Genomic DNA, 26,033 nt, shown 5'->3' on the forward strand with positions numbered 1-26,033 from the left:
TTTTATAAGATGACACTTTTTTAAATAGGCAGCAAATCATCACAAGCACGCTCGATGAAAAAAGTCCAATAAACTACAGCTTTTGGTTTTATGAACTCGACATTCACTATTGTTTCATAGTTTTCATGGATTTTATCTTAAAAATGTAAGATCATAGAAAAAAATCTTACATAGTAAAATTTAAAAACATCCTGGGAAGCAACTCCATTTTTGAAAAAAAAGCAAGGCCATGACTATACTGATTTGTTTTTGTTACAACTGAACGAAAGATTCCTAACCAAACTTTACGAATGTAGACACACAAAATAAATAATACTGAAAATGAAATGCAGCAATTCTAAAAAAATAATCCATTTTAAGTGTATCAATACAAAAATCAACCTAGACTTTCCTCAGCAGTGAATTAATTAGATTAATTGATATTTGAAATTCAGTGGATATTTTTATATAGTTAAAGCATGGAGAATTTTGGATGAAGAACCATTTAAAGTTTATAAGCCAAGATCCAACTGGTTCAGAATAAACTGGTCTTATATTTTATTTCTCTCCTGTTGCTATACAGCCTTTAAATGGTTGAAAGAACATTTCTAGACAAGGATTTGGGTTTTGTTTGCTTGTCCATTTCTTTTCTTTTTCTTCATTGGAAATACCAAATTGCTGGACACTAGACAGCCATGCTGATAACATCTAAACTAAGTAAAATATTATGAAAACCAGTAAACCATAGCTTATAACCCTTTCCACGGAGCCTTTTTTTTTTTTTTTTCAACGTTTTTTATTTATTTTTGGGACAGAGAGAGACAGAGCATGAACGGGGGAGGGTCAGAGAGAGAGGGAGACACAGAATCGGAAACAGGCTCCAGGCTCCGAGCCATCAGCCCAGAGCCTGACGCGGGGCTCGAACTCACGGACCGCGAGATCGTGACCTGGCTGAAGTCGGACGCTTAACCGACTGCGCCACCCAGGCGCCCTGGCCCACGGAGCCTTTTAAGAGCAACCAATGTCTCTAGGAATTCTTTCCATCAGAAATGAGTCTAGATAGATTCTGTAAATGGCAAGCCAGCCTAAATCAATGAACGTTGTCAAATATATTGTTGGTTTATACAAGAGAATACTCTAGAGATATGAAAAAAGGTCTTCTAATTTATCCCATAGCACAAAACATAGATTTGCATTAAAAGAGTATGGTGAGATCTACCTTCTGGAGTTCAAACCAAAATCTGATGAGGTTAACATTAGATGGAGCCTTCCATTCTAATTGCAAACTAGTGTTCTCTGGAACCAAGGCACAGGGTTTCTCTGGTGTGTCAAACATTTTGACAGTGACAGGATGACTCTCGGCACACCACATTTCCTCAGCATGGCAGGCCAGAACCTTTTTGTAAAAAAGAACAATCGCTTAACCTTTTCGGAACCTTGCACTTGAGCATGGCAATAAAAGTTCCCCATACACTTACTATACCTTTAACACATATGGTTTTCCACCAGATAGTCTAGTAACAAGGAGAGAGAGCTTTCCATTTGGATATTCACTTTGTCTTAGAGGAGCCTCTGGAATTAGGGCCAGATGTGAGATTTCCAGCTGATAGCGAACTGACTCCATAGGTCCATTTGGCTTGTGAGATTCTTCCCAGGATACAAGTAGGCGGGTGTCTGACTGCACAGTTGTGTTAATGAGCCTAACTGCTTCTGGCACTGAAATAAATAGCAATGCATGGTAAGGGATATTGCATCAGCACTGAAAGATGGAAGAAGGAATGGGGTTCTGGTTGAGGAATAATCATATCATTTGAGCAGAACGAATGGCCAATATTCTAAAGGAAAGCCAACCTCTTATAAAATGGTAAGTTAACAGGCTGCCTGAAAGGCTCTTGCTTATTTTTGCCTAATGACTAAATCATTCTCTGACTCCAGCTCAATGATATGGCCAATGATGATGAACAAACCAATTCAGATTAGTTTTGGGAATGTCATCAGAGACCTCTGAAAGAAATGGTGTGACCTCAAAATAATCACCACCTCTCAGAAAACCTTTTTAGATCTAGATTCATTTTCTTTCAGGCAATGATGTTATTTACTTTAAATCTCAAGTGTCCTGAGTAAAATTCACACAGAGAAAAGGCTTAATTCTGCATCGCCACAGGACGAGACCTGTGAATATGTGGGGAGAGGGTGACACTATGTGGTGAGACTGGAAAATGTGTTCCTTGGTCAAACAGTATTGATTCTGATGTTTCACCTTCTAGTTGTGTTTCATTCTGATGGAGTATTATTCATCTTCTGTTGTTAGAGCAAAAATCAGGTTATCAGAGTATTGTCAATAATACATTTTCTTATTAAGTTTAAAAAGCTCACATAATAGAGATTACTTAGCATCCAAATTTTAAAAACCATAAATATAGATGTATATGTCACGTATATCACAAAATGCCTGTCTAGAAACCCACCCAAGCCCATAACTCACCTCCACTTTTAGTTTTTCCCCAAATCTCCTTTCCCAGAGGTAACTGTTCCACAGCGTCTGAATAATAATTCTTTACAGCTGTCTGTATCACATATGTTGAAAATGGTTGTAAACCTTCAATAAAGGCTATCCTCTCCTGAGATTCCTGTAATTAATTTTTAAAACTCAATATCGGATTCTTATTTTTTCATACAAATGAGGAGAAATTAACCAAAGGGATACGATAATTAAAAGATCTTTTAAGTTAACTTATTTTAAAAAAATTTTTTTTTCAACGTTTTTTTTTATTTATTTTTGGGACAGAGAGAGACAGAGCATGAACGGGGGAGGGTCAGAGAGAGGGAGACACAGAATCGGAAACAGGCTCCAGGCTCCGAGCCGTCAGCCCAGAGCCTGATGCGGGGCTCGAACTCACGGACCGCGAGATCGTGACCTGGCTGAAGTCGGACGCTTAACCGACTGCGCCACCCAGGCGCCCCAAAGTTAACTTATTTTTTGATATTGGATCAAGAGAATGATAATGTTCACTGCCCTAATCTGCCCAGACCTGAGTTGCTTACTATCTCCAAGAATCAATACCAAATGATCGGTCAATTTTCAATGACATGCTCATTTCACATAGGAAGCTAAGTTCTCGGAAGAAGATACTAATTCACTAGCTTTGCATACAAAGGTCAGCAAGATGGTATGGTAAAGATGTGACACAGGGGTGCCTGGATGTCCAACTTTGGCTCAGGTCATGATCTCATGGTTCGGTCCATGAGTTCAAGCCCAGTGTTGGGCTCTGTCCTGACAGCTCATAGCCTGGAGCCTGCTTCGGATTCTGTGTCTCCTTCTCTCTCTCTCTGCCCCACCCTGCTCATGCTCTGTCTCACTTTTCTCAAAAATAAATAAACATTAAAAAAAAGTTTAAATAGATTTGACACATAAGTGAATATGATAAAATATTAAGCTGAATTACTTAATCATTATTAAAGGTAAAGTTTAATAAAATAAAAACACTGTCTTTAGACCAACAGTTCTCAATTTTGGTTGCATTTTGGAATCAACTGGAAAGTTTTAAGAAAACACTTGTGCCTGGGTCCCACCCCCAGAGATTCTGATTGCATTGGTCTGAGGTGAAGTGTGGGCCCAGAGGTTTTTAAAACTCCAGTGTGCAGTCAGGTTTGAGACCCATTGCCTTTGACCCATATTAATCAATGTGTAGGATAGACTGGCTGTGGTAACAGAAATATCCAGTGCCACCAGCCTAATCTTGGTCAGCCAAATGATCCAATCTGTCTCTGAAACATTGAAATGTGTAAAGAGAGGTTAAAATAGACAAAGGAAATAACAAGAATCATGTGTCCTTTCTGGTGAAGTATATAGTGTTTAACTTCCAACAGATGATGATGGTCAATTTCACCTTTTGATGTGGTTGAATAGCAAGCACAGAGCAAAATATTGAATACATATGACTCCATCACAAGGACAACTGAAACATCAGTGCCAACAATGGAGTGAATTGTGCCAATTAATTCATCCACTCAAGAAATAACTAGTGAAAGCCTCTACAAAGCCAACTACTATGCTAGGTGCTAAGAATACAATGATGAAAAAAAAACCGACATACTCCCTACATAACAGCATACAGGAAATGATGGACAAAAATAGAACATACCATTTTTATATTAAATAGATGCTATGGAGGAGGGTTATACAGTAATGTTCTTTCTGTCTAATCATTTCTTACCCTTCAATCTGCAATCTGCTGCATAGGCCATAAAAACAGATCTCTATCACTTTCTGGGGATAATTAGGGAAGACAACAAACCAGTTCTCCCAGGACACTCAGGAAACTGTCACTATGGCAATCCACCACTGGTCATAGTTAATAAATATACTTCCTTGAAGCTTAACTCCCAGACAAGACTAGAACACAACTTGCTTTGATGGATCAGCTGTAAAAGTTTGCACAGTAGCGTGCTTCAGGATATAATATAGAAAACAGTTCATTGTGAGTGAGAATTTTATATCAGAAACAGGTATCTTGTGAAAAGACAAAGACCACCAGCTCCAATCTTACCAGCATTTTATATTTCAGCCCAGAGCTATTTTTCCCGCCATTAACTTCTTGGTAATAAACCAGGTATGTTGGAGTAGGGCAAGTGATGCTGTGCCACGTGAGATTTGCCCTGGTGGGCGGTAATCGGATTGTGAGGCTGCTGTTAGTGGTGTTAAGTATAGTTGGCTCTGTGACATCTGAAGCTAGACACAGTAATGCTTTATCTAAAATAATAAGAAAAGATTCAAAATATAGACATATTTCATACATATATGTATGAAAGAGGAACAGCAGATTTATTTAACTTCAAGGGTAATAACACGTTTTTATACTTGGCTGACAAGGTGTGATATACTGAAGTATTGGAAATGTTATTCAGGAAAGAAAGACGGGTGTTTTTCCCACACATTTTGAAGTTGTTAAATGCCTCAGAAAAAAGGGAGCAAGGTAACGGATCATTGATTAAAATTTCCAGCAGGGGGAGCTAAAGTACACTGAATAAGGTACACAGATCACAGCAAAATCAAGCTGAGCCTTTTTTTACTTTGAAGACAGTAGTGACAGCACATTAGTCATATTGGGAAGGGGGCACCTGGGTGGCTCAGTCTGTTAAGCGTCCGACTTCAGCTCAGGTCATGACCTCGCAGTTCATGGGTTCCAGTTCTGCCGTCAGGCTCTGTGCTGACAGCTCAGAGCCTGGACTCTTCTTCGGATTCTGTGTCTCCCTCTCTCTCTGTCCCACCCCCACTTATGCTGTGTCTCTCTTTCTCAAAAATAAATAAATGTTTTAAAAAAATGTTTAAATATTAACCATATTTTTAAAATTAATTCCAGTTAAAAAAAACTCATGCTAGCTTTAGAACTTTTATTTTTAAGGATGTGCGGGTATATGTGTGCGTTCCAATTTCAAACAGACTTTTAATGGACTTACCAAATCTCCTAAATTTCTCAAAACGAAAAGTGAACTACTTTACCAAAATAGGCACCTGGCTTATTTATAAATTCTCCCATTTTTTTCCTATTTTATAACTGAATACATTTAAGCAGAGAGAGTTTGTTCAATTCTTTCTGCCCCTCTCTAGGGGGTAATTATGCTTAATTTAAAATGATATTGCCACCCTAATGGCAGATAGCTTGAGAAAAAACTAAAAACCTCTTTAGGTTTGAAGGCCACCCTCAGTGTATGTAATGTTTTTAATTTTGGTCAGTTGGCTTTTAGAGTTCAAACTTTTTTATTAGTATTATGACTCTCGGAAAATATATAGCTAGTTCCGCCATAGTGCCATCCACGCATTCCTAAAAGTCATTGCATTATACAAAATTGTACAATAAAATCCACAGGGTTTCTGAGGGAGATAGAGTTAGAAGCACAACACTAAAAAACTTAACGAGTGACACATTTTAAAAAAGGGAGGAACTTAGCAAAAATGATAGCACACATGTACACATGATGAACAGTTGACATACATAATACCACAACAAATAAAGCACTTTACCTTGAAAAAGACCTGAAATTTTATGCAGTGCTTTTTGACACAACGGGGATTTCTAAAAATATTGTCAGAGGAGAAAAAAAGACAGAAAAGAAATTATGAGAATGCAAAGAGAAAAGGAGACAGACAGAATGATACACAAGGGTTTCCCATGTCTAAAACTCTCTAGGACAACTCAAGTCATGTATACACACGGAGATCAATTGTGACCCAGGGCAAACAGCAATCGCAGTGTGCACCCATCCTGGCAGTTTGGATCAACACTGAGCACACAATGAAAGGCTTGAGGGGGCAGCCTGGAGGAGATATTCTGAGACTTTTCTGCCCCCCCAGACTGGAGAACGTGCTGATGAACAGTGTGATTTTATTACCTGGAAAAGGCTGCAGAACTGAACTGTAAGCCAAGATATGCTTACTCCCTTGGGCCTTCACCCGGGAGAGGATGGCCCCATTGCTTTTCTTTGCTTGATAAATCTGTGTGCTGTCCTTTGCTGAGGAGATCCAGTAGAGAAATTCCCCATCCACAGTTAAACTTTCAAGCATTTCTCCTGCTCATGAAAAACATAAAATAAAGAACAGAAACAACAAAATACGTAACTCACATTTTCTACTCAAAACAATATGTGAAATCCTTTTTCTGTATTGTAATTGCTAATTGTTAATCTATCATTTCAATAAGAAAAAAAAAATACCACCTTTGTTTTATGTCATTAGGCCAAGGATTTTACAGATGTTTTCTCATTTTAGTTCCATACCAAGCCAATAAGGTAAATACTATTATAATTGGCCTCATTTTCTAGAAGTGTAAACTGAGGCTTTAAGGAGTTAAATAATCTCCTCAAAGGCCACAAAGTTAGTAAAGACCAGAGCCAAGATTTTCAACTTAACCTGTGTGACTCCACATCAAACAATACCTATTGGAAGGGAGGTGTTGGACGACGGGCCCAGGGCTCAGTGTCTTGCTCAATATTTTTTATCAGTAATTTGGAATAAACACAGAGTAAGTACACTTACCAATTTTGCAGATAATACCTGATTCTTACTGACACTAGTATGTTCAATTACTGGCTTAAACTTCAAAATATCTCTACAAAATCAGGAAATGGATTGAACTGTAATAGGAATAAATGTGACACCCTAAATTCAAGTTTAAGATCAATTCTAAAAATAACAAATGAAAGAAATCTGGCTTAATAATAGTTAACATGAAAAAAACTATGGGTTTTTCAAACGGCAGGCAGCCAAAAGACCTGATGCCACCTTTAGCTTCAATAAAAGAAGACAGAGGAAGTCAGAGACCCCCTGCACTAACCAGAACACATCGACAGTACAGGGGGTCATTATGGGGGTGACACTTAAGAGGATATTAAGCAGCTGGAGCAAAACAACAGGAGGGTTACTAGGGCAAAGAAAGATCTAGAAGCCACATCATGTGAGGAGTAGTTACAAATACATGAATTTTTCCTCCAAAGGAAAATGAGCTATGACAGAAGTCACTACATACTTGAATGGCTATCATGTAGAAAGTTATTGATTTATTCTGTATAAAATTAGAGGTCAGAACTCAGATCAATGAATGGGAGAAATGGGGAGAAAATTTTGGCTAAATGTAAGGAAAAAATCTAATATTTAGAATTATTCAAAAAATAAAAAATTTCCTTATAAAGACATATTTTTTTTATAAACAGGTATTATTCAAGCAAGGGTGTTTTTGTAGAGGGGATTTCTTCCAATATCATTCCAGCTAAAACATCTCTAAAGTCATTCAAATTTTCTAATTTTAGGGTTATAAATTTCAATTATGGATTCCTGAAAGACTAACCAATTCTATATCTATAAGATAATGGCCTACTAGACAATTCTTGTGTATCAGATGGTAAAGAAAATTTATTCTGACACTTGTTTAAATGGTAAGAAAGACTTTAGTTAAGACTGTTGCAATATTGTAATAGGAGAGAGAGAGATGTGCTCAACTTCACATACAACAAAGAAAGCTGGGGATTCAAAGCCAACAAGCAAAATTATGGGGTCAGTGGATAGAAAATTACTAACAGAAGACATCAAGGGTAGGGAGATTCTTGCTAATCTTCCTATGATTTTTGCTAAAGGCAACCCAAGAAATCAAGTGTGGGAGATGAAGGACTTGATCAGATACCTAGGGTGGGGGGTTATCCCTAAACTGATTTAGCAAGATTCTTGCTAAAACTAGACTCAACAATGACAGACAAGGAAGACTCAAGTCAAGGCCCAGTTGAGAAAAGGGGAACATTTGATCAAGGAAGGAGTCTGTGTCACAGATACACACACACACACACACACACACACACACGCACACACACATACGTTTGTAATTTCAAAACTTTACTATAAAGACCAGCAATGTCCAAAAACACTTCTGATGATGGCAATATTTTATGTCTACACTGACCAATACAGTAACCATTAGCCACTTGTGGTTTGAGTATTTAAAATGTGGCTAGCATGACTGCGGAATTAAACTTTCAATTTTTTTTTTTTTTAATTTTTTTTTTTCAACGTTTTTTATTTTTTTTTATTTTTGGGACAGAGAGAGACAGAGCATGAACGGGGGAGGGGCAGAGAGAGAGAGGGAGACACAGAATCGGAAACAGGCTCCAGGCTCCGAGCCATCAGCCCAGAGCCTGACGCGGGGCTCGAACTCGCGGACCGGACCGCGAGATCGTGACCTGGCTGAAGTCGGATGCTTAACCGACTGCGCCACCCAGGCGCCTCAACTTTCAATTTTGTTTAATCTTAATGAACTTGAACTTAAATCACATGTGACTAGTTGCTACTACCTTGAACAGTGAAGAGTAGACTCTTAACAACGTATGGAGGTATTTAGAGTGCATTTTTTTTTCTGCTGCAATTACTCCTAATTAGGAGACCTCCAAATCACTTCAGACATTTAAGTATTTCCTCCACAAGCACGTGATGTCAAGTATTGATAAACTCATGCTGAATGCGGAGTCAATGAGATCATCAAAACAGAAGTAAAGTAGGGTACTGGTAGTAAGATCACAGATGTTGTAGTTAGGCCCACTTTCCAACTGCAGATCCTCTACTAATTGTAGCCTTTTGGACAAATACCTTACCTTTCTGGGTCTCAGTTTTCTCATCTGTAAAATGAGCATACTATTATCTACTTCATCAAGGTGTTTTGAAAATTAAATGAGATAATACATTTGGTAGCTTGGTTAGGCTATGTAGTTAAACTTAATAAATTACAGCTCTACTGTTAATTATAAGATAACAACAACAATGAAACCACAGATCCAGAAAATTGTGTGGACGTCTGTGCACAATTTGCCTGGAAACAACTTGACTTGAATTCTTTGGGAACATTTGGCATGGTCCAGAGCAAATAACCATGTGTGTATTCTTTTGAATACATGTAGAATGCACACCCTTTTTAATTGAACAGGAAGGGCCACCATCACTAATGGGTATCTATGTACACGCATAGATATCTTACCAAGCAGAGTAGGCACCATGATAACTCGCCAACACCGACATCCTTCCAGATCCATGGCCCAGATCTCTTGCCCTTTGACAAAATATATCTGTGGTCTCTCTAGATCAGAAGTGTCAATAGTCATTGCTCCACTAAACTCGAATTGAGTAATGCTGCAAAAACACTGTTTCCTTCCATTTGAATGGTTTGTGGCTGTGGGTGGAAGAATGTGACTCAAGGTCTGGTTGATAATACTGTAGTAGAACATCTGAGGGCCCAAATCGGAAACTTCTGTCCAATACAGGCGACTATGGGGGAAAAAAAAGACCCTCCAACTTAATGAGAAAGCATATTATTGCAAACGTTAGTTTCCAATGAAGATTAATCATTCCTAACGACTGGAGAGACAAACACAGCCTTTGGAGAGAATGTGTCCACGTGTACAATAATCTTCTGAGATGGAGGGGGCCAAAAGCAATCTAGTTTGTACCATTTTCCCATGATTTCTCAATAAATGTGTTTACAACTAAAGCCTTGGACTAAAATGACCTGAGGGTGGTATACTGAATGGTTCATTAACGGCTGTACGTGTGAAATACATTTGCCTACTTTTCATCAACACCCATCTCCATTCCCCTCCTCTCAAGTTTGTTTCTGCTTCTTAATGCTGGTTAACAATCTAGTTTCAAAATAGAATAACCATGCTTATGACACAAACAAAATACATCTTTCAGCATGAAAAACTGCTATCAGTTGGTGAACGGAGGCCTTAAAACTCATCTTACAAGGACATTAGTTAAAGATGGGTGAGCCCAGAATAGCATTAGCATGACATGCTGTCTATCTCCTGTTCATCTCCTGCCACTGTCTCAGTCCTCTTCTCATCCTTATCATCTGAGGTTATTAGGAAATCCACTGGTATGAAAATCTGCTTTGGTTTCCTATTGGTAATGACCCTAACTTTAGGTTAGCCAAATTGTCAGTATGGATTAAATTTGCATATTTGTGGCTATGGGCTCATAATTAATGTGTGGAGTTACTTACTATAAGTTAATATAGCTAGTCAAGGACCGTAAGCATCTTATTTTCCCATCAATAGCTTCTAATATTAAACCAAAGATATTGTATTGGATATGCCTCTATTTCATCACAACAGAAACAGATACTCATACTTTACATACCTTAAAAAAGGATATACAGAAAAAGAGATTATTGTTGAATTTCTATTGCAAATGTCCAGCTTTCTGGGGTACTTCACCTTGTGTTCAAGATCAACATCAAATATTTGCATGCCATTTTGTGATTCTTCTAGCACAAAGTAGAGATGCCTTGAAATCCAGTCAATTGTAATAATTGTGATATCAAAGACCAGTGCATCTCGGAAAATCTTAACAACAGGTAGAAAACACAGCCAAGGAGAGAGTGGTCATTTTTTCCCCCAAATCTGAGGACTTTTCGGTAATCTACCATATTACTTGTTTACTGCACTTCTCTGTAATCCAAAATGTCAATAGCTCTGTACTGTATACCATTATAACACTGGTCCTCTTCTCTTCTCACATTGTATTCTTTCTCCTGGTTAGCTTCCACTACCCCGACTTCAACTGTAATCCATAGACCAGTGCTGCAAGAACAGTAGCAATATCCCTCACCGAGTTACTGATCCAAACTGACTACTGAACATCTCCATACGAATGATCCCAGGAAACAGAATTCATTACCCCACCCCCAAACCCTTCTTTTCTCCTACAGATTATATTTTTATGCATTTCCAACATCCACCTGAGCAGCAATCCTGACAAATGTGGTTCATCCTTGACATCTTCCTCTCATGACTCCCCACGGTGAATTAGTCCCATTTGAAATATGTCCCAAATTGGTCCTCTCCTTTCTCACCTCACTGGCTCTCATTTCCTGTCTGGCTTTCTGTGATAGCCTCCTAAGTGTCACAGATTCAACGTTCTCTAAGTCATGATTCACACCACGAATGGAGAGGTCTTTCTAAAACATAACTTGATCATGTGAATGACCCACTAAATTTCTTTAATGGCTTGATGTTGGCTTCAGGATTGGCCCTCCACACCTCAGCACAGTTAAAGAGGCCCGTTATATTCAGGCTCCTGCCTACTACTTCAGCTTTTTCACCTATCTTTTGTTCACCCTCACTCCCACCTTCATTCCAAGCTCACTCTATTTTCAGCCTCCTGGATGTGCTATGGCTCTCTTGTATTCCTGTCTTTGCACTTGTTACCCCTTAAGTTTTTCCCACCTTCACCTGGCTCATCTTCCCAAGGTGTCTTTCCACTCAACCACTCCAACCTGGATTGATCATCCATTTTCTGTGATGCCACCACATCCTGCCCTCAGCATAGCACGATAACGTCTTCTGTCTGTCTGTTCCGCTAGCTGACACTCAATGAATGCCACCACATGCCAGGCATTGTGCTAAGTGCCTTATGTCGGTCATCTCATTTAATCTTCACAGGAACCATGTGAAGAGATGCCACAAGTTAAATAACTTGCTGATGGTCACAGATCTAGTAAATGGCGAAGCCAGAATTAAGTTCTAAATTTCAGATCCCAAAGCTCAGCCATGAATCATTACACACTACTGTCCTCCTAGTGTTAGGCTAATACCAGACTGGGTTTGTTCAAAGACTGTGATTTTTTTTTTCTTTTTTACCTCTATCCCAGGAACTAACACAGTGCCTTAAACCAAATAAAACTATTTGCAAAATTAATCCTGAATGATATTTGCCCCAAATCTAATCACTATTCATTTGTGACTAAATAATTACACAACATTTGTCCTTTCCAACCATTCTAATCTTAATGCTCGACCACTGACCAGCTTATTTAATTATAGGGTGGTGTGATATGTAAATTATCCATGTCCTTCCTTCCAGAATAGTTACATAGTGAAATACCTCAGAGCTGGATCTGTTGTGCATGTTCAGAAGGCAGAGTGAGTCTCCTTGAGCATAATATCCCATTCCATTATCAGCTGTGTAGCCCATGGTACTGATGTCTCCTTCTGCTGAAAATGTCCATACAACGTGATTTTGATCCATATCTAATAAAACGATCTTGCTGTCAAAAAGAGTCATGAGATATGGAAATGGGTTGATTTCTGAAAACAAAAAACAAGTAGATAACACATATAAGAGGAAAAAAAAAAACTTTCATTTGGCAAAATCCCTTGATTCACTATCAGGCTATTCTGAAATCCATGGGTCTTCTCTGGGTTCATCTACTGTTCCAGTCTCAATCAACACTGCCAGGCGCCCTAAGCTCAGATTTGTTAAGTGTGTTTGGTGATAAAAATTGATTATTTGACTTTAACTTCAGCTCAGAGACAGCATTCATATCCCTGAGAATACCAAGGGTCAAAAATGTTTTTAAAATACGAATTGTTTATTGCACAGGTTTTAGGTAATGAATACCTGAGGTTCTGGACTTTACTGTGTCAGAAAATGGTCCAGGTCCTTTGGATGTGAAGGCTCGAACCTAGAAAAAGAAAAGGATACCAGAAAAATTGCATTCAACAGTGTCCTCAGTGACAGCAATTATGTTCTGACACTGATATATTATCGAAGGTTTCATTTCACAATTTTGGTATCAATTATGAATAGTTTCTTTTTTCTGTCAGGTTTTTATTTAAATTCCAGTTAGTTAACACACAGTTTCCAGTGTAGAATTTAGTGATTCATCACTTACACACAATACCCAGTGCTCATCTGGACAAGTGCCCTCCTTAATCCCCATCACCCATCTAGCCCATTCCCCACCCACCTCCCCTCCAGCAATCCTCAGTTTGCTCTCTGTAGTTAAGAGTCTGTTTCCTGGTTTGCCTTTCCTTCCCACCCCCATGTTCTTCTTCTGTTTTGTTTCTTCAGTTCCACATAGGAGTGAAATCATAGGGGTTTTTGTCTTTCTCTGACTGAATAGTTTCAAATAGTCACTTCCATCTGAGTATAAAGCAATAAATCACTAAAAGGTAAGTATTGCCCCACATTCATGCCGGTGGTGTGGTTTTTATCGTTGCTATTGTTGTCTGGAACAGTACAAAGTATTGGCACAAATCTCCCCTGCAAAAGATTTGAATTTCTAAAAAAGGTCTTTAGCTATTTCCAAAATGAAATTATGTAGAACATTTAACAGAAACAAAACTATGCACATTATGGTAAACTCCCACAGACTGTGAAATAAACAACTAGAAGCTTTAAATAACCAAATTTACTGTACCTTTTAAAAAATGAGATTTGCAAAAGAAAAATAATAATTAAAACTTACATTTGAATATTAATTATGCCTTTCAAACCACTTTTACATACATTATCTCTTTTAGTTCTCACAATTACTAAGAGCAGAAACTAGACAAAATCAGAATTAAGTAAGTAACTCATCCACAATGACATACGCAGAAACTGGCATAAAAATCAAGTCTTGTGGGGTTTGTATACTTGTATACTGTACCACTCTGCATCCCGGTACCAAAGCTTTTTAAAAACAGCTTTTAGGGGTGCCTGGGTGGCTCAGTCGGTTAAGCACCTGACTTCAGCTCAGGTCATGATCTTGCGGTTTGTGAGTTCAAGCACCATGTCAGGCTCTGACAGCTCAAAGCCTGGAGCCTGCTTCGGACTCTGTTTCCCTCTCTCTCTGCCTCTCCTCCTCACACACTCTGTCTCTGTCTCTCTCTCAAAAATAAATACGTACTAAAAATTAAAAAAAAAAAGAGGGTGCCTGGGTGGCTCAGTCGGTTGGGCGTCCGACTTCATGATCTCACAGTCCGTGAGTTTGAGCCCCGCATCAGGCTCTGTGCTGACAGCTCAGAGGCTGGAACCTGCTTCAGATTCTGTGTCTCCCTCTCTCTCTGCCCCTCCCCTGCTCATGCTCTGTCTCTCTCTGTCTCAAAAATAAATAAAACATTTTAAAAAATTAAGAAAAAAAAAAAAGAAAACAGCTTTTAGTAGACGTCTTTTATTGTGTAATAAATCATTTCCACTTCCCAACCTTGCATGTGTATAACAGCCTATAAAGGAAATTGACACCCGTAATGCTGGACCCAAAAGGTAGATCCTCAAGTGCCCTCTCAGTCAACAAAGTATTAGATTATTTTTATTATACTTCTACTGTTAAATATATTTTACCATATTATACATACTACTATCTGTACATGGGGTGTGTGTATGTGTGTGTGTGTCTGTGTGTGTGTGTGTGCATCATGGTATGTACATATACCAAGACGTCTTCACTTTTGCACAAGACCACATTAAGTGAAACTCATGCATATCTGTGCATATCACCTTGCACAATCCTGTGATGACTGAGATCTGAAAGTATATGTACATTTAGACAGATACACTTAACCAGAATATTTATTTAACCAGAACACACATAATTCTCAACAAATAAGAATGTGTACTATCTTTAACTTTTATGTACAACTTCTTCGATTAGTATATGTTGAACAAATATATTAACAAAATAACTATTAAATTAGAATTTTACAAAAACAGATCCTTAGGAAACTCAAATCTCTAAAACACTCCCCAAAGCATTATGTTCCCCAAAAAGAAATGGGAAATAATTCTAAATATGTACAACATTGTCACCTGTAAGGCGGACCTACGCCAGCCGACTCCATCTTGTTCTGTGTCCTCCACCTTGACCACGCCTCCTCCCCTTGAGTAACCTCCCGCTCTCCCATTCAAACTTCCCGATCAAAACACGCCCTGTGGCCTGCGTAACGGGACTCCGACCCTTCCCCAGCCAATCAGCTGAGGCCACAGCCATTACCTCACCAACTGCCCCTAGACCCCAATAAAACCTTTGTGCTTTTGAAACTCGCTCTCTCTCCCTGGCATCTCACTGCTGCGTCGGTGCAGGTAGGGGATTGAGCTCGAGCTAGCTCGAATAAAGGCTCTTTTGCTTTTGCATCGGACTCGGCTCCCTGGTGGTCTTTGGGGATCGCGAATTCTGGGCATAACATCACCAACTTGGTATTTAATGAAGATAAGAAAATCATCAAGCCATCTATCATAAGTAGAAAGCTACTTCATATTAAAGTTAAAATGCCCAAATGGGGTGGCAGTAACTTGTTATTCTTGACTCCTATTCTCACTTTCTCGTCTATCAGCAGCCAGACAGTAACTCTGAGACATCAACTACCTAGACCCTCAGGTTTTATTTCCAGCAGCAGCTCCAAGTTGGGGCATCCAGAGGATTCACAGTAGTGATGTGATCTGGGGGAAAGGTTTCTAGCAGCTGGACTACAGAACACCACTTCCTTGCCATGCAGCTTTGGTAATTTACTGACACACCCAGGGACATGGCTCTTTCTTCACAGACAGTAAGGGAATCAAATGAGATAAAGAATATAAAAGCATCTACCCAGGTACACGACCTATAGTGATTACAGGGAAAAATAATGGTTTGTTCTGAATCTGAAAGCAAGAAAGCTGTCCAAGCTGTCCTTTACCCTAGCTGTCCCCTCTCCCCTCTGTATCTTTGCCACCCACTTGACTTCCGTGACCATAGTGGATCTCAAATTATTGACAGAGTGGCAGAATTCTTAACCTAGTCCTTTAATCAGCCTTCTGTTTGCACCACTGAGACCCTTGTATCCCTGTTTTCACTCTTATACCTGGAAGGCAACAGTGTACCCGGGACTCATGCCTTCAAGCTGAAAAGACATCTCTGAGGGGGTTGCATTGACAGCCATCCAGTCTTCAAATGTTTTATTTGTGTCTCTCTGGTTGGATATTTGATAGAACATTTCAAATCTCGTTAACACACCGTTTTCATGCTTAGGCATATTCCATCTAAATTCCACCACAACTTCGTTCTGGTTATGGTATTTCCCACTTGGTAATATAAATATCCTGGGATTCTGGGGTGCCGACGGAACTGAAAAGCAGAGACACAGATAGGGTAGAAAAGAATATAAAGTTGACTTTTTACCATTCATGATGAGGAGATGGAGAAACAGTAATAAATATTTCTCATTCCAGAAATCGAAGTGTATCTATCTTATTCTTCAGGAGAGAAGATTCCACAGATTTCTTCAGGAACCTATCCTGATATTTCAGCAAATCTTTCTTATCTGCAACCCAAATCCCTCTTACCACCACTCAGGCACATCTTTCTCATCTGTGCCCTATATAGATGAAAGGTGGCTGGTTCTCCTTAAAAATACAATATTTACTCTCATCCTGCCACAGTGATTTAGCTGGTGGTGGGAATGGCAGTCACGGGATGAAAGGCAGCAACTTGGCCCGGCCTTCAGCCAGTTCAGGATGTAAAATCCAGCATGTCACAGATCCAGGCCCTCTCACCTTGAACCCTTCCATGGAGCAGGGTATACCCCAAGAGTATGGTTTGGAGGCTACCATTTATCCTAGAGCCGAACCAAGCAATTTAATGTCTCCTAGCCCTTCAATGAATTTATCTCCTTCTTAATCAAGAGAAATTCCTCTGCCTGATGTCCATGTCATTTCATGCAAGATGCCTGTCTTCCTTCTTCGGACTCCTCTACAAGGTCCCTTTGCACTGTCCACTCCAGTCACATCGCTTCTTAATGTTCAACACTCACATCATTATCCAATCTCCAGGCCTTCTTACACTGTGCTTATATGGGATACCTTTCCTTGCATCATTCCCTAGAGCCCAGCTAGAACTCCCCCTCCCCAAAGGCCTTCGGTGGCCATTCCAGTCTATGACCATTGTCACCTCGTGAAAGTGGTGGGGCTGCTTGATAGAGGTGAAGCATTCTGTCTTGTCTATTTACTCTATGCCATTGAGACTCAGTTCTCACTGTCTCATTTCTGTTATTGTTGGAAGCCTGTGTTTATCTCTCTACTGTTTGATGAGCTCCATCAGAGAAAGCACCTTTCCTTATTCCTTGTTAAATCCCCTCAAATCTAGTATAGGACTAGCACACTGTAAGCGCTTAATAAATATTTGTCCATTTGAATAATTTCCCAACTATATTGTAAATTTCCTGAAGGCAAAGGCCAAATCTTTTCATTTTTTATTGCCCCCCAACATCCAGCAGAATGCTGATGACCCTAGGTCCCCAGTACATCCCCTGACAGACGCAGGCAAAACCATTTCCACAGAACAATCCTACCAAAGCTGACATCCCAAGATGATCTCAAAGAGAGCATACCTGGATTCAAATGCTAACTGCTCCAGGACCTACCCAGGCTCTACTACGTTCCTGTTGTGAGACTCATGGGTAAATATTGTTGAAAGAAACTTAACAGTTAAAAACAAACAAACAAAAAATGCATATCTATGCCTGCTGAGCTCTTTCTGCCTGCCAGGTCCTGTGCTAATAAGTTCATAGTGAATAAATCAGTATGATACTATCATTTACCAGCATTTGAAGACATGACTGAGTGGAGACTTGATAAAACAGCAGTGGAAAGTCTGGATTAAGTCCCAGCTATTCTACATTGGGCAACCTCTAGGCTTCTGCTTTCTCATTTGCATAACTGAGATAGTATCACCTGTGCTACCTTCCAGGGAGCAGGGGGAGGATCAAATGCAAGGAGGAAATGATGCTCTGACACGTAATAGGTGTGCAGTAAACGTTTAATAAAGGAGTGATACATATAAATGTGCTTTGTACATTTTGTAGTGATACACATGTAAAGACACGACTACTATCCTTTTTAAAACATATTCCAAAGGAAAACATTAAATTCAGGCATGAGTTATCCACCTATGGAAGCTTCTGAGTTACCATCGGTGAGAACATCTTCAGACAAGCCTGACTTCCATGAAACTGTCCCTGCTATTATATTCCCGTTTTCCTTCTCAAGTGTTTCACAAGTTACCTGAAACAGGTTTCTGCATCATATGTATTATTATAATCAAGTGAAACAATCTTTAAGAAATCTTGGAATATGCTTTTGGAATAAATGATGCAGACTGATACTAATGGTGTTATTCTCATCTCCAAAAAGTCACTGAAAAGGTATTGAATCTCAACACATCTACAGAACTGAAAGTTACTTTTAAAAATTATTAGCCATTTATTGTAGAGCATAGAAAATGAGGCTCTGCCCTTTTAAAAAGATCTTTTAACCCCTGTACCTGTTTCAGGTGCTCGAAGTGACAGAGATGTTTGGGGGCCCTTTCCCCAGTACGTATAAGGAGTGACAGAGAGATTAAATAAGGCATACGGCTCCAGCCCTTCCACAGTAAATACAGGCGAAAGCTGCTGCTCACTAGCCAGGAACTAAAATATAAGAACAAAACATTATTTTCTTAGTGAGGGAGTCATAAAACCTTTTATTCCTAATGAACTAAAATCTCCAAACTTTGGTTCACCTGTGAACCAAAATGTGCAATTTTGGAAATGCTAACGTTGCTAAGTTCCACGTGGTTCCACCTAGACCAGTTAAAATGTACCTAACATACCAGTTGTTAACATTAACCACAAAACAATCAGAGACTGGCTAGAAACAAGGGTTCTCAGGGGGCCCCTGGGTGGCTCAGTCAACTGAGTATCTGACTTTGGCTAAGGTCATGATCTCACAGTTCATGGGTTTGAGCCCCGCCTTGGTCTCTGTGCTGACAGCTCAGAGCCTGGAGCTTGCTTCAGATTTTGTGTCTCCCTCTCTTTTTGCCCCTCCCCTGCTCATTCTCATTCATTCTCTCTCTCTCTCTCTATCTCTCAAAAAATAAATAAACTTTTTTTTTAATTTTTAAAAATTCTCAGGAAAAATCTTTTCTTTTTTTATTTATTTTTTTTTATTTTAGAGAGAGAGCATGAGTGGGGGAGAGGGGCAGAGGGAGAGAGAGAAAATCTTAAGCAGTCTCCACACTCAGCATGGAGACCAATGAGGGGCTCAGTCCCACAACCCTGGGATCGGGACCTGAACCAAAATCAAGAGTCAAATGCTCAGCCAACTGAGCCACCCAGGCGGCCCCTCAGGAAAAATCTTAATAATCAAATGCATTGGGAGCAACAAAGGAGACAGGCTTGGCTAAATGAAGGAAGCACAAATTAGTGTGGGCAGGGCTGATACAGTTGGTACAGCCTGTTTGAGAAATGGAAGTTACTAGAACCAACACTATACCTTAGAATAAGAACTGAAATCCACACTGTAGAAAATTATACCCCAATCCACTGCTGGGGGAGCATTCCACAGGATTTGAAAACTTGAAGCATTTCCTTCAATCCTAAAGGAAGACTCTTGAACAGAATCTGGGATAACTTTGGGGGTAACAGAAAAGTTCCCTATGGGATGAAAGAAAGAATAGAGGGGGAAAGAATTTAGGTTCTCAAACATCATAGAGAACATGGATAATTAACAGAAATTACTAATAATTAATACCAAAATAAAATTTCCCTTTCTTTTAATATATCCTAACAATCTTCTTTTTCTGGCTGTTCCATGCTGCAAATTTGGATTAAGAGTAAAATGCAAGCAAACCAAGAGAAACTACCAAAGCCTTTTTCTTTTTAAAACTTTTTTTTTAACATTTTAATTTTTTTTTTTTTTTTTTTTTTTGAGAGGCAGAGAGAGACAGAGCATGAGAGGGGGAGGGGCAGAGAAAGAGGGAGACACAGAATGCAAAGCAGGCTCCAGGTTCTGCAATGTCAGCACAGAGCTAGATGCAGGGCTCAAAGTCTGAGCTGAAGTCAGACACTTAACCGACTGAGCCACCTAGCCACCTCTAAAATTTAATTCTTAAGAAAAAATTCCCAAAGGGGCACCTGAGTGGCTCAGGCGGTTGGCTGTCCAACTTTGGCTTAGGTCATGATCTCACAGTTCGTGAGTTCAAGCCCCGCTTCGGGGCTTAAATATTTTTTTAAGAAAACAAAACAAAACAAATCCCAAAGTAAACACTTATTTCACAAAACACGCTTGGAGGCAAGAGGGTAAACAGAAATAATATACTGTACCTGGCAGAGGCTTGAGGGATGTCTGAATGATTGTGAACTGATTAAATTTGGCTGGTTCCAAAACAGAGACACTGGTTCTCTGACTTATTTCCTGAGCTGTGATAATCCTAAAGCCATTGATCCAGAAGAGCCGACCACTATAGTACATCAGCGCATTCTGGGAAATTTCAGAAGTACTCCAGGCTGCAAACTCCGTGATGTTGATATCTCCGGCACTGCTAAAACATGGCACCAATTAGCCTGTGAATCTCAAGTGGGGGAAGGGCTGGTACATTCACGTACTGGAGAGAATGTATGTTTGTGAGGGTGTGTGTTTGTGGATGCAAAAACAATAAGAAAATACTTTGCAACAATAATTATCGTTATTTTTAGTTCCATATAAAGTTGATTTTTTTACGCTTTTCTTAAAGTATACCTAAAGCAAGTCTTCTAGGACTTTACTCATTAATGTGATATTGCAATGGCAAGAGTATTACACAGATTTTAAGAAATACTGGTGATTCTCAGTAGTACCTTTCTTAGAGGTGCAACCTACTGGCTGGTTTCTCCTCATCGGGCCACGCCTCCCTCTTACACTTGGTTAATCATGTTATTTATTTGCCACCCATTATTCTCTCCTGTTTGGTCCATCAATATATACTATTCACAACTGCTGCTTCAATGATACTTACTAACTTCGTTAGCTCATGCAGAATGCTTCTTTTCAGACTGGGGAATTCAAGTTAACAGACTATTATTTACATCGATGCTAGAGTTTTCTCTCCATGACACAGAATTGGGGTATAATTTTCACTTTAAAAATCTGCTTGGTAGTTTCTAAAAATCTCTCTTGCCTGGTACTCAATAAATAAAAACCACTTCAATTATTTTCAGTCTTTTGAAGTGGTGGTTTGACTATTTCTTTTCAAGATTTCTCGACATCTTTTTAGAGTGTTGACAGTTCCTTCTTTAGAAAAGTAGAAAGAATGGCACTTAAAATCAAAACAAATAAAGGTTTTGATTTGAGAATTTCACAATATCTCCTTGACAAAACTGTGACTACCTGAGAGGACCAAAACTGGAAGCTGGGAAACTTATAAAGAAGTATATTCACCAGGATGATTCACATTGTCCTTTTTCTAGTGAAATACTCTATTTATACCTACGCAGTTCTGAAGACAGCATCTGGTTTGCCTTGTGGACTTTGACTTGCTTGTCTAATTTCACACCTTGTTATTTCCACTTCTCGTTAGAAGTTTCCAGCAACCTTGTGAAATACATAAAACCCAGTTCCAAATGGAGGGAAGCTCACTAAACAGGATGCACTTGGGCTAGGAGGCTGGCCCTGCTGGACCACCCACAGAGCTGCTGATGCCTGCATCCTGTGAATGCCCTTGTGTTAGTTTAGCCCACCCGGTTGTTTGTTTCAGCATTTCCAAAGTGTCCCTAGGACAGCGGGTTTCCCCGCAGGGTGAGCCTGGATATCCCTTAGCTGCTCCTGGCATGGATGACCCCTCATTTCCAGTTGAAGACTCCTCCCCTATAAAAATCTCATGGACTAACCGGGAAATTCTTGACCTCCAATGTTCACGGCACTTCAGCAAAACCTCCTCACTTTCGAAAGGTCACTATGGGGCTTCCTTCTACCTGTAATTTCAAACCCTTCAGTCCTCCACAACAAGTAAAGCTGGATTTAAATCGAAGCTCAAGAAAAAAGTCATAAAAAGTCAAACTCTTCCATAAAGGGTGAAATATAGAGGTCAGCTGAGGTTACTGTGCTGAGGGTTCATTCATTTACTCATTCAGTCAACAAGTGTTTTGTGCCCCGTTCTGTGTTAGCCACTAGGAATACAGTGGTAAATAGACAAATACAATCCCTGCCCTCATAGAATACACAGGATAGCAGAAAAGGCAGTCTGGAAGAAGATGAGCAAACAACCACACCGCTGAATGGCACCGTAAAAGGAAAAGTAGAGTGGATTCCTTAACAAGGAGACCTACTGGGATCTGGTCAGAAAAAGTCTGGTCACATTAGAGAACATGCTTAAACTGAGCCATACAGACCGAATACCAATTAACCAAGGGAACTGAGTCTGGGAACATTGCAGGCAGAGGGAACAGCAAGGGCATAGGGTCCCTTGGAGCATGTAATCAGTTCTGACATAACCAAATACATCTGAATTGTTGACGGGGGCACCCTCTTCAACTTCCAGGTCAGATATGTTGTTATACTTGTACCTGATTAATTCTTTTATAAACTAAAGGAAATTGATGGACTTAGGAGAAGGAAGAGCAATTTCAAGAGTAGATCCATCACGGGCACCTGGGTGGCACATTCAGTTGAGCATCTGACTTCAGGACTGGGCTCAGAGGTCATGATCTCTCTAGTGTGAGCCCTGCATCAGGCTCTGCGCTGACAGTGTGGAGCCTGCTTGGGATTCTCTGTCTCCCTCTCTCTCTGACCCTCCCCCCACTCACTCTCTATCTCTAATTAATTAATTAATTAATTAATTAATTAATTAAAGCTGCTGTGGCTATACTACTATCAGACAAAGTGGTCTCTAAGCAATGAGCATTACCATAGACTGATGAGGGCATTTTATAGTGACAAAAAGCAATATAATCAAGTATATAGATAATAATATAAATACAAAGCACCCAGATGAAGATGAAGAGAATCACCATAGACTAATGAAGGCATTTTATGTGATAAAAAGGCAATATACTCAAGTACATAGATAATAATATAAATACAAAGGACCCAGGTATATCAACTGTAGAGAACCATAGGCAAATCTACAATCATAGTTGAAGACTATGGCACCTCTTTCTCAGTGACCGTACAAGTAGACACAAATATTTAAACTACACTGTCAACTAATTTATGTACTTGACACTTATAGACTACTATACCAGCTATTAATCTAATGATAATTAATCTAATAATCCAACAGATTATTAGCTGAATAAATATTCTTCTAGTGCACATGGAACATTCATCTTGATATACCCAATGGTGGGCCATAAAATAAGCCTAAATAAATGTCAAAAGATTGAAATTAGTGTATGTTTTTCAGCCACAATGCTATTAAATTAGAAATTGATAGAAATAATACCCAAACAATCCCAAAATACTTCACAATTAAGCAACGTACATTTTAAAAACACATGGATCAAAGAAAACTAATGAGAGAAATTAGAAAATATTTAGAAATTAGAAATTAGGAAAGATAATAAAACACAACATACTAAATTTTGTGGAATACTAACTAACACGGTCTTTAAAAAATATATACAGCTTTAAATGTCAGTATTATAAATATATTAACAGAATGATGTGAACACAATTTCTTCTTTCATCTTAAAAAGCTAGAAATAGAAGAGGATATTATAAAAGAAGAAGAAATAATAAAAATAATACTGGAAAAGAGTAAAACTGAAAATGGAAAATCAACAAAACTAAAAGCTAGTTCTTTAAAAACATTAATAAATTTGATAAACCCTTAACAGGAGTGATCAAAAAAATGTATCAATATCAGAGATATGAGGACGTCACTAACGACCTTATAGACATTAAAGTGATAACACGGGACTATTATTAAATTTAATCTGACAACTCATTCAAACTGGATAAATTCCTTAAAAGACATGAATTAACAAAATTGATTCAAGAAGAAATAAAAATTTAAATAACTTTATACCCCTAATATATATTAAATTTAAAGTCAAAAAATTTTCCACAAAGAAAATTCCAGGCCCAGACTGGTGGATACTATCAAAATTTAAGGAGGAATTAATATCAAAAACTCAGAAAATTGAGGAGGAGGGAATGTTTCCTAAATCACTGTAAAAGACTATTATAACCCCCTAAAGCATTTCTGCATGAAACCAGAACAGTGAATTTAGCAATGAATGAATCAAGATACCAAGTCAATATACAAAAATCAGTTGAATTTCTCCATACTAGTAATAAGAATTTAGAAAATGAAATTTTTGAAAACACCACTTATAAAGCATCAAAAAAAAAAAAAAAAATCAGAGGGGAGCCTGGGTGGCTCAGTCAGATGGGTGTCCAACTTCAGCTCAGGTCATGGTCTCACGGTTCATGAGTTCAGGCCCCGCATTGGGCTTTCTGCTGTCAGCACAAAGCCCACTTTGAATCCTCTGATAAACCTCTCTCTCTGCCCCTCCCCTACTCGCACACTCTCTCTGAAAAATAAATAAACTTTTTTTTTATTTTAAAAATCAGACACTTCAGGATTAATTAATGAAAGAAGTGCAAAATTTCTAAATTTCTTGGAATGCCTGGCTGTCTCAGTCGTTGGAGCACATGGCTTGTAATCTTGGAGTTGTGAATTCAAGCCCCAGGTTGGGCATGGAGACTACTCTAAACAAAACAACAAAACAAAACAAAACAAAACTTCTACACTGAAAATACAAAACACTGCTGAACAAAATTAAAGAAAACCAAAACAAATGAAGAGAGATACCATTTTTAGTGATTGGAAGACTCAATATTTTATGATATCCATTCTCCCTAAATTGATAAGAGGTTTAAAATTCCAACAGGCTTTATTCTAGGAATTAGTGAGATGATTTTTAAATTTATTTGGAAAAGCAAAAGGTCAAGAATAGCCAGAATTAAAATATTGAAAAAGAAAAACAAACTAAGGACTGAATATTTTAGCTATCTTTAAGTCTTTTTCTAAATTTATAGTAATCAAGAAAATGTAGTATTGGCACGAGATTAGACAAATATAATAAAGGAACAGAATAGAGAATCCAGAAATAGACCAAAATATATTCGGTCAAATAATTTTGAACAAGGACACAAAGCAATTAACTAACAAAAGGCAAATCTTTTTAACAAATGGTACTGGAACAATTGGATATTCATATGAAAAGGAAAGAAACATCTAAAAACCTATTTTAAGTGGATCACATATTTAAATATGGAAGCTAAAACAATATAAAGTACATCATAGGGGCACCTGGGTGGCTCAGTCAGTTGAGCGTCCGACTTCGGCTCAGGTAGTGATCTTGCGGTTTGTGAGTTCGAGCCCTGCGTCGGCCTCTGTGCTGACAGCTCAAAGCCCGGAGCCTGCTTCAGATTCTATGTCTCCCTCTCTCTCTGCCCCTCCCCCACTCACACTCTGTCTCTCTCTCCTTCAAAAATAAATAAACATTAAAAAATTTTTTTTAAAAGTACATCATATAAAATTCTCACAACCTTGGGATACGCAAAGATATCTTATAGAAGGCACAGAAAACACAAACCATAAAGAAAATAATTGATAACTTGGGTAAGTCAAAATTAAAAACTTCTGCTCACCAAAATACACCACCAACAAATATATAGGTAAGCCAAACACTGAGAGAAAAATTTCACAACACATATCTTTTACAAAGGACTTATATGCAGAATACATAAAGATCTCCTGCATCTCAATACGGAAAAGATATACAGCCAATTAAATAGTGAGAAAAATACTTGAAGAGTCACATCACAACAGACAATATATAGTCAACAACAAATTAAAAAGTGGTGAAAATTATTAGTTATTGGTGAAGTGTAAATTAAAAGCACAATGATATATTGCTACATACACCAATGAATGGTGAAAATTTGAAAGATTGCCAAAGCCAACTGTTGGGAGGAT

General features: G+C 38.7%; 1 protein-coding gene across 6 annotated transcripts in view; it reads right to left on the reverse strand.

The window, feature by feature from the left end:
* The window catches only part of ROS1 (ROS proto-oncogene 1, receptor tyrosine kinase), a 115,962-nt gene that overhangs the window by 44,918 nt on the left and 45,011 nt on the right, over positions 1–26,033 (reverse strand). For 4 of the 6 annotated variants that reach the window (XM_058735076.1, XM_058735074.1, XM_058735072.1 and 1 more), the window contains exons 19-31: positions 20,395–20,612; positions 19,565–19,725; positions 18,576–18,720; positions 16,120–16,382; positions 12,917–12,980; positions 12,401–12,603; positions 10,655–10,860; positions 9,495–9,781; positions 6,373–6,549; positions 4,530–4,732; positions 2,465–2,609; positions 1,463–1,695; positions 1,199–1,375 (exon numbers count right to left, since the gene is read on the reverse strand). In XM_058735076.1, coding sequence (XP_058591059.1) covers positions 1,199–1,375; positions 1,463–1,695; positions 2,465–2,609; positions 4,530–4,732; positions 6,373–6,549; positions 9,495–9,781; positions 10,655–10,860; positions 12,401–12,603; positions 12,917–12,980; positions 16,120–16,382; positions 18,576–18,720; positions 19,565–19,725; positions 20,395–20,612 — 2,482 coding nt within the window. The remainder of the gene's footprint in view (positions 1–1,198; positions 1,376–1,462; positions 1,696–2,464; positions 2,610–4,529; positions 4,733–6,372; positions 6,550–9,494; positions 9,782–10,654; positions 10,861–12,400; positions 12,604–12,916; positions 12,981–16,119; positions 16,383–18,575; positions 18,721–19,564; positions 19,726–20,394; positions 20,613–26,033) is intronic. The other 2 variants (XM_058735075.1, XM_058735073.1) reach the window with 1 other exon arrangement.

Source organism: Neofelis nebulosa, chromosome 6, assembly GCF_028018385.1.
Source record: "Neofelis nebulosa isolate mNeoNeb1 chromosome 6, mNeoNeb1.pri, whole genome shotgun sequence".
In the NCBI taxonomy this organism is placed as follows: Eukaryota; Metazoa; Chordata; class Mammalia; order Carnivora; family Felidae; genus Neofelis; species Neofelis nebulosa.